The sequence below is a fragment of the Gopherus evgoodei genome, chromosome 3 (assembly GCF_007399415.2).
Source record: "Gopherus evgoodei ecotype Sinaloan lineage chromosome 3, rGopEvg1_v1.p, whole genome shotgun sequence".
In the NCBI taxonomy this organism is placed as follows: Eukaryota; Metazoa; Chordata; order Testudines; family Testudinidae; genus Gopherus; species Gopherus evgoodei.
In genome coordinates this window covers 115,274,997-115,284,550 of record NC_044324.1, presented here as the reverse complement: position 1 = coordinate 115,284,550, position 9,554 = coordinate 115,274,997, and the positions used below count along the sequence as shown (strand labels likewise).

The window sequence follows — 9,554 nt, the reverse complement described above, 5'->3', positions numbered from 1 at the left end:
GGGCTGTGTGCTCAGCGGAGGAGGCAGAGTGGAGGTGATCTGGGGCGGGGAGCGGTTCCCCTGTGCGTCCCCCCCATTACTCCAGGTGACCCTGCCCGTGCTCCCTCCCCCCCGTCCCAGCTCACCTCCACTCCACCTCCTCACCTGAGCGGGCTTTTAGGCACCCTCAACCACTAGGCGCCCTAGGCAGCCGCCTAGTTCGCCTAGTGGTTGCACTGACCCTGCCAAGGAGTCATAGGACTGCCACGGCTCTGCCCAGAGACTATCTTCTCAGTCCCCAGTGCCCTGGAAAAAGAAGAGGCTGGAGAGGGGTCGCTCTCCCCCCTCCAGGCCCAAGGAGCCTGGGGCAGGGAGATCCAAATCAGGCCATGTCACCTCGGCCCTCCACTTCCCAGGGTCTCGTCAACTCCTGTCCCACCCCGGGACCCAAACCTACCCTTGTTAATGGGTGGGTGGGTCTCCAACAAAAGGGGAACTGAATATGGAACAATAATACTTATGAACAACACACACTTCCTTTTTAAAGTAGTGATACATTTGGTAATATATGACCAGGAGCTACAGAGATGCTCTCCATCCATGCAGCTGCTCTTCTAACCATGCTGATTAAACACCACCCCCTGTACTCATTGATACATTTGCTTTGGACTGGTGTAACTGGTAAGTTAATACTTCTAGTTCTTTTGATGTGGAGGCAATGTTGGGTTTCCTTAATGAGTCTGGACAAATGACTCAGACAGGATCTCTAGGTGTTTTCACAAATGTATAAAGTTTTGTCATTTCCAAATGTTAGTTGGTTTTATTGTCTGTCAAGGTTCTGAATTAGAAGCTAAGATAAATGTTTCCCATTAAAAATCATTTTATAGCTGTATCATCAGTCACTTTAACTAATGTGTTTTCGTTCATTCTGTTATAATGCCTAGTGTCAGAGCCAGAATAGGAAGTCAGCTGTATCACTGAAAGGGGGAAATTGGATGTTTCTGAAGCTTATTAACTGGTTCAGATTAGCATGAAAATTGTTGCCATCTGATAAATTTTCAGTTTCTTATGTGGCATAAACTGGTAAATTCCAGATCACTTTTTACTGGACAGGAGTTGACATCGCAAATTACCACAACAAATGGAACCCTGATTGACCATTCAGATGTTAATATTTTGAACAGGCATGCAGAGCCTCTCATCCTTAACATGTTTATGGGCAATGCATAAATAATAAATAGTAACAATAATAATCCCTATCATTTATGGTTGAGACATGTGGGTGGGATGGCATTGGGGAAACTAGAAACTGCTGATGTGAATTGACTTAAAATGCTTCAATTTTCTAGGATGTCAATATGCCCCTTCTACTGGCACTAAATTCACTATTCTGTAAAAGAAAATTAATGCCAAAATTTACAATTTAACTACTTTAGTTCTGTATGTGTCTAAAACAAATGCTTTCTATCCTTTAGTACTTATTATTTGCAGTTTCTTTTTCTTTAGTTTCAGGAACTCGAGAATTGCAGGAATTAATTAAACCACAAAAGGTCGAATTTCACTCATTAAACTTCAACAATACTTTGCATTGGCAGCTTGGGAGGGCTGCCCCAGGTGACATCATCTACTTTGTGCAGTACAAAGTGTAAGTACAGTGAGGAACTCCCAGCTCCTGCTTGTCTTTATGTCTGTGATAGCTGGGCTGAAAAGTAGAATTGAGCTGGAACTGATTTTTTTTCAGTTCACTGGCAGTTCCAAAAAGTCAGAAACAAAAATTGTTTTGGGTTGACCCAAAGGAAATGCTTAGCAAAATATTTGGCAAAGTGAAAAGTCAAAGAAAAATTAATTTTGGGTCAAACAAAGTGTCTTGTTTCAATTTTGAGCTTTTCAAATGGCTTTATTATTATTTATTAGTAAAGTAGTGTGCAATTTTGAAACAGTCTTTTTGAATACAAAAATGTTCAAATGAAACATTTTGACTTAAAAAAGTGTTTGTTTTTTCCCGTCCACAACCGTTCAATGAAATTGACAAGAATTCACAAAATATTTCATTGTTGCTGAATCTGCATTTTTCACTGAAAAACTTCACTCTTCTCTTCTTTCCTATGTTCAGGGAATGGCCAGGCTCTGCTACCTCAAAAGAGGTGACTTAGTCAATCGCGACAAGCACCACAAAAGATGTCAAGTAACTCCCTGCAATGTGCTGAGCATCTTCATCACTCATTGTCTCTGGGGTGGAATGTGCTATCTCACTGGCCCACATTTTCAAAAGCAACTAGTAATCTTGGGTGCCTCAGTCTTTAGTTGTCCAGGTTTTGAGACACCTTAAAGAGGGTTGGTTATTAGATATACTGAGCTCCTGCCCTCTGGCATATCACGTAGTGTCCCACATGGAGGCACCTTAAATCATTAGTCACTTTTGAAACCTTAAGCCACAGTGCCCAGCAATTGGAAGTGAGAAACAAGACTTCATTTGCTGGTTGGAACTGCAGGAAGGCTTAGATGGGCAGTTTGATGTTTTGCCTCCATGGAAAAATATCTAGTAGGCCACAGCTAGCACCCCTTATCTGAAGGGGAAAAGTGCCATAGGTTTTTAATGACAGGAAATGGTCAGCATTTCAGTTTTATGTATCCTTTAGAGAAATGCAGTAATACACTTTGGAAAGCACCTATGACATCAATTTTTCCTGCAATCAACTTGGATGAAAAAGCTACTTGCCATGGCAGATCTGAGGATCTGGTGTTTGGGTGCAGCTCAGCAACTGGATATGGAACTATAACATCAGAACCTGCACAACCTTGAACCAATGGTCAGAAATTACTGAAGTCTACACCTTCTCTCCCTCTCCACAGGTATGGGCAAAGCCTATGGAAAAATAAAGAAGAATGTTGGGGTATTCGTGAAGATTTTTGTGACCTAACACATCAGACATCTGATATCAGAGAACCTTATTATGGCAGAGTGAAATCTGTTTCAGCAGGAGTCCATTCAGATTGGAACACCAGCAGCAGATTTACTCCATGGAGGGAAAGTAAGTCTGAAAGTGTTTAGCCATTCTGTGTATATGGGCTCTCTCTTCAAGAGATGTCTGTTTTTTTCCCCCAACTTGTAATTTTGAATAGTCGCTTTATAACTAAAAGTTTAACAAAAAAATTACGATTACATTGCAGACCAAGTTAACACTGTGGTCCTTAAATCTAAAGGTATACCTTTTGTTTCATGCTATGATCCTTTTTGTTCTGAATGCACATTTGTACCTGCAAAATGGGTTGCTAGACGTCTATGCTCTATTGCTTGTGACCGTAATTGTTTGCAGCCTCAGTACTGTAGTCATAGTTGACAGCAGACACAAAAGTGCTGGTGCAAAATCAGAGGCCTTACTGAAGATGCCCTCTACAGAGCTAAATGCTTGTCGGCTTTAGCCTTCTACAGGTTTCTATGGTAAGAGAGTACACATTATGTCAAAGTGGTTCTCGTCCACGTTGCTGGCTTATTGATCTCCAAGTATGTTAATACCATGAGAAGGAAGCGGAAGTTTCTTTTTCTGCCTAAAGAGTGAATTTAGCAAAACTGTGCTGTGTGCTGGCTGGCAGTGGGTACACTTTATGTTTGTGGAAGATGCCCACTTCCCTAGAGACTGGACTATATAAAGCTACCACTAGCCTGAGCCTACTTGCATTCAGTGCTTCTGTCTAGAGTGCATTACTGAGGAAATTGTGAAAATGTTCAATTGCTTGGGGGGAGGAAAGATTCCTAGGTGGCTCTGAACTATGAAGGTCAGCAAAATTCAGTTGCTTTAGCATGCAGGATAAAACAGCTGTGTAGTATTGCTGTACGGTACAAACATGCAATCTGCATCAGGTGGTAGGCTGAAGATATGTTAGCTAAATCAGGGTGTGGCAGATGAGCAACAAAAAGATGTATGAGTCCCAGGGTGAAGCACATCAGATGAAACACCAGACGTCAGGTGTCAGAACCTTATTCAGAAACAGAGCATTCACAGTGAGACATCTAGCTCTCAGGAATCAGCCATTCTCAAGAAAATTCCTATTACAAAACAAATACATTATACAAAATTCCATTTAGCTTGAGTACACACAAGTACTAATTAGATGCTATACATAACTGAGAAACCAGAGCAGGCTGACTCTCTTTAGCTTAAGAAATGGGCATCTTCAAGATAACTAAATGGCCTGGAGCTGGAACAAGCATTGTCATTAGCATTCAACACCCCGGCCAGGTCTGGACAAAGGATCGAGAAAGCTGAGAGTAAGCGGGGGAAATGTGTCCTCCTTAAGCTATGGGAAAAAGGAGCAGAAAGTCAAGAATTATAGGCTGCATGGGAATGTCTACACCAGCACCTGTCATGTGGAAGTTCAGTGCTTTCAAGAGCACAGTACATCTTTCACTGAAGGAACAGTTTGTAAAGCATGGCGTACAGCTGTGATCACCACCCTTTACTGCACTGAAGTCTCTTCTATGTTCTGTTTCCTAATTGCATGCTGAACTTTCTTGCTAATGCATTTCCTTCTACCTGGGGCCAGGGGAACAAGTTTGAAGGGACATTCATAGCAGATGAACCTTTGTTTTGGCAGAGGAGGTTTACAGCTTGTATTTAGAAGTTGGCAAAATGTGTGTAGGTGTAACTTTTTCTTTTGATGGTATATATCCTAGTGATACATACAGAGAAGCAGCAACAGAAGAGGTGATAGCATGCTTTTCCAACTCACTTTTGATTGGTACAGTTGATCTTGTGGATCTGTGAGAGTCAGACTTAACAATCCTCATTACAGTGTAAGGGACTGAGGTTTTCCTTAACCATTTTCTTGAGTTTGAGACTAAGCTTTGTCGCAGAGACTAGTATTTTGTGACAGTAGCTTGGGTGATGGAACATGTTCACCTGTCTCACTTTCAAGGGTAGTGGAACAATTTTTACAGTGGTGGGTGCTGAGAGCCACTGAACCAAGCTGTAAACTCTGTATATAATGGAAGCCACTTCAAGCCAGGGGATGCTACAGCACCTCCAGCACCCTTGCTCACCTTTCCCCTCCTACTCCACTCACCCACCCAGAAAAGAAATAACACTGGGTTGATTCTGCCTTCCCATGTCACTGGAAATTGCACAAGATTTACCCCATAGCTATTTAAAAACCCAAATGTTTTTCAAATATGTCAAAAGCTCCTGTCCTCACTGAGGACATGTCCATGGCAAGACAGATGTTTTTAAGGTAGCCATTTTGAGTAATCCAAACACACAGACACTTCTGAAAGTCCTAGCTCATGAAAATTCCCCTTTGCTTACAACAAATATACCTTGTGAACAGCAACATGGAATTTCACAAGTTTTCATCTTTTAAGCTGATATTTCTCATGTTTGTAAATTAAAACTTTGGACTATTTTAAAAAAAAAATCACCTTAAAAGCAACCCATCAGCTGTAAGTACCACTTTACTAGCATGATGCCACGATACAAAGATAGTAACATTACAAATTAAATTATTTGATGGTCTGTTTTTTCCCAATGGCTTACAATTCAGGACTGTGAGGTAAGCATTAATAAGTTATAATTATTTTCATATTTTTGTTTATTACTCTAGCAAAGATAGGCCCTCCCTCAGTAAATGTGACTCCTAGAAACAAATCCATACAACTAAAGCTCCAGGCTCCAAATTCACCTTATACAAGGAGAAGAGGCAGTAAGATACCAATGACAAATTATTATGATCTATTATATCGAGTGTTTCTAATCAACAACATGCTAAATGAAGTAAGTGCACGTTCATGTACACATTGTACTTCTAAAAATTGAATTACATAAGCCTATGCAAACCCTTCCTGCTTTAACAGAGCCAGCGCTAGACATAAGCAGACTAAGCGATTGCTTAGGGCCCTGAGCAGCTCAAGGGGGCCCCCATTCGCTTTCTCATTTAACCTGAATTATTTAACAAGTTTATTAGTATGTGAGAGTGCAAAAATATTTCTGTGTAGGGACCTCAGTGGGCTAGCACAGCCTCTGTTTACAATTGAATTAACCCTCCCAATTTACTTGTGTATAACTAAATGAATCTAGAGGTTTTAGAAAATAATTAATGACTTTATCATTGTATCACCAACCATTATCCTATCCCTTTGTTAGTGTGTTTCAGCTCTCCTTTATCATGCTTAAATGAGCTCTCTGGGGCGGGGCTTTGGCTTTCTAGGTCTTTTTAGATGCTACAAGCAAATCAATTATTTTATTTACATACGCTCACCGCACATCCTAAACATGGCTATACAATGCTGCTGTCCTTAACAAAGCCGGGCCATAGAAATACTTCTTATAGGAGCGTACTGATTGTGATTTCCCCCTCCCCCATATGCAGAAAAACAAAATACTGGCATATGAAGGAACAGACAAAGTTGTTAAAATAGAAGATTTGAAACCTGAAGTCAGCTACTGCGTAGTGGTTACAACCTACTTGCCAGTGCTGGACCGCAGCAGTGTGTACAGCAGTAAGAAATGCACGGTACCCCTATGACATGGTAAGTAAACAAACGAGAAGCTGCATGGGATCCCAGAAGCTTGAGATGGTAAAGACCTACCGGACTACCTAGTCCATGCCCTTGCCAACACAAGATAGAACGAAATGTCATGTGAAAGTGCTACTGTATTTGAAACTCAGGCAATATAACCAGAGCTTTCACACACTTCTCTCAAACCTGTGCTGATGTCACAATTGTACGGGAAGCCAAAGCAGAAGAAATATGGTAGGTACAGGACGTTTAATTAGTTGCTTGTTGACATTATTGCTGAGATCACCACAGTATCTGCTTTAGGAAAAACCTTCATATAAAGAGATCAGGAATGCCCCTTATTTCCCTATGTTTAAATATAGATACACAGTATTATTTTCATCAGCTTTGATGGCCTGGAAGTAACAAATACTCTTAAGTTACAAGTCTGCGTTGTCTGCATTTGCAGATGTTTTGTACTGTAAGTTTCCCCGGTGACCGAGAACCAGTGAAAGTAAAGCACTGGTTTGTGTAGTCACTGAATTCCTCAGGCAGAGTCTTTACATTCCATTGCGGATGAGAGCAGCACTCTAGGGCAGCTATCCCTCCTGTCCAGCTCTCTCAATAGGTCTTGCGGGAAGAGGGGGTGAGCAAAAGGCATTCTGGATCCCTACTCAGTGGCCCGTGATGCACTGCTTTTTATCCCAGCAGCCCCATTACTTCCTTGTTTCTTTCGTGGCATTTTTAACCTCCCCTCTGCTGTGTGGCTTCTTTTCCCCCCCACATCTACATGCAGAAATGGATCCTGCACTGCTGTCCACTACTTTGATAGCTGTCACTTGCACATAGCATGTGGCAGTGCAGCTGTTTTTAAACTTGCAAAGACAGCTGCAGTCAGAGATGCCTGATGAGCTGCCTGAAATAGAAATAAGTAACATGTGATTGCTTTTGGCATTAACTGAGGAGCTAAGCAGTGTGGAAGGGCGTTTTTGGGCTAGGGAAATTAGCTCAGAGTGGTGAGATCGTATCGTTATGCATGTCTGGGATGACGACCAGTGGCTTCAAACCTTTCAAATGCAGAGAGTCACCTTCGTGGAACTGGGTGCTGAGCTTTCCCCAGCCCTGCGTCACAAGGACACCAGACTGTGAGCCCCACTCACTGTAGAGAAACTTGTGGCAATCGCATTGTGGAAGCTGGCGAACCAGTTTGGAGTGGGGAGATCGACCATTGGTGCCATGGTAACTCAAGTGCGCAAGGCCATTAATCGCATCCTACTGTGCAAGACCATGACTCTTGGTAATGTGCGTGACATTTTGGATGGCTTTTCAGGAATGGGCTTCCCTAACTGTGATGGGGCGATAGATGGAACGTACATCCCTATTGTTGCCCTGGCCCACCTTGGCACTGAGTATATAAATCTTAAGGGGTACTTCTCCATGGTTTTGCAGGTGCTGGTGGATCACTGTGGGTGCTTCACTGATAGTAATGCTGGATGGTCCGGAAAGGTGCATGATGCATGTATCTTTAAAAACACTGGCCTGTACAGAAAGCTGCAAGCGGGGAATTTCTTTCCAGACCAGTAGCTCACCATTGGGGACGTGGAAATGCCCACTGTGATCCTGGGAGACCCAGCTTACCCATTGATGCCATGACTCATGAAGCCATACACTGGAAACCCAGATGCCAGTAAGGGATGTTTCAACAACAAGCTGAGTAGTGCAGAATGGCTGTCGAATGTGCATTTGACTGTTTGAAGGAGCGCTGGAGATGTTTGTACACTAGACTGGAAATGAGTGGGAAAAATATTCCCATGGTTATTGTGGTGTGCTGTACTTTACATAACATTTGTGAGGGGAAGGGTGAAAGGTTTACTCGTACATGAAAGGAGCCTGGAGGCTGAACGCCTGGCTGCTGAGTTTCAGCAGCCAGATACCAGGCCTATTACAGGGGCTCAACATGTGGCAGTTAGGATCCAAGATGCCTTGGGGGAAAAGTTGGAAAATGAAAATCGTTAAACTTTGCTGTTGTGCTTGGGAAAGGAAGTGTTAACAGCAGGTGCTGTGCTACGTGGCAGTTCTCTATGTAAATTCAGTGAAGATGAAGTGCTAGTTGACTGGTAGCTGTGATGACAGGTACAGAAATTTGAACACACAAATAAAGCTTGCTTTTTGAAAAATTCGTGCTTTTATTTTAAAAACAGAGAAACTCCATGTCATAAACAGATAGCTAAGGGTTAACACCTCTTTCACCTGGAAAGAAGTAATCTGAACCACCTGACCAGAGGACCAATCAGGAAACAAGACTTTTTCAAATCTGGGTGGAGGGAACTTTGTGTGTGAGTCCTTTGTTCTTGGTCTGCTGTCAGACTCTCTCTCTCGGCTATGAGAAGTGATTTCTGTTTCCTGCTTTCTAATCTTCTGTTTCCAAGTTGTGAGTACAATATAGTAAGACAGAAAGGTTTCTATTGTTTTTCTTTTTGTATTTACATGTCTATAGTTGCTGGAGTGCTTTGAATTGTATTCTTTTTTAATAAGGCTGTTTATTCATGTTTCTTTTAAGCAAATGACCCTGTATGTGTCACCTTAATACAGAGAGACCATTTTTATGTATTTTTCTTTCTTTTTATATAAAGCTTTCTTTTTAAGACCTGTTGGAGTTTTTCTTTAGTGGGGAACTCCAGGGAATTGAGTCTGTACTCACCAGGGAATTGGTGGGAGGAAGAAGTCAGGGGAAAATCTGTGTGTGTTAGATTTACTAGCCTGACTTTGCATTCCCTCTGGGTGAGGGGGGAAGAAAGATTAGCTCTTGGTAATTTTGTTCTCCAGGACTGGGAACAGGGAGGGTGGAGTCCCTCTGTTTAGATTCACGGAGCTTGCTTCGGTGTCTCTCTCCAGGCACACCTGGAGGGGGGAAGAGAAAAGGTTTATTTCCCTTTGTTGTGAGACTCAAGGGAGTTGGGTCTTGGGGTCCCCAGGGAAGGTTTGGGGTGACCAGAGTGCCCCAAAACACTCTAATTTTTTGGGTGGTGGCAGCTTTACCAGGTCCAAGCTGGTAACTAAGCTTCGAGGTTTTCATGCTAAA

General features: G+C 42.3%; 1 protein-coding gene across 2 annotated transcripts in view; it reads left to right on the top strand.

The window, feature by feature from the left end:
* Positions 1-533: 533 nt before the first annotated feature.
* IL22RA2 (interleukin 22 receptor subunit alpha 2) overlaps positions 534-9,554 on the top strand; it is a 28,279-nt gene continuing 19,258 nt past the window's right edge. Inside the window, exons 1-6 of one of the 2 annotated variants that reach the window (XM_030554254.1) lie at positions 534-660; positions 1,486-1,624; positions 2,833-3,011; positions 5,578-5,747; positions 6,343-6,502; positions 7,553-8,611. In XM_030554254.1, the coding sequence (XP_030410114.1) occupies positions 567-660; positions 1,486-1,624; positions 2,833-3,011; positions 5,578-5,747; positions 6,343-6,498 (738 nt within the window). In that variant the 5' untranslated portion in view covers positions 534-566 and the 3' untranslated portion in view covers positions 6,499-6,502; positions 7,553-8,611. Of the gene's footprint in view, positions 661-1,485; positions 1,625-2,832; positions 3,012-5,577; positions 5,748-6,342; positions 6,503-7,552; positions 8,612-9,554 lie in introns of those variants that run through there. The other variant, XM_030554255.1, reaches the window with a different exon arrangement.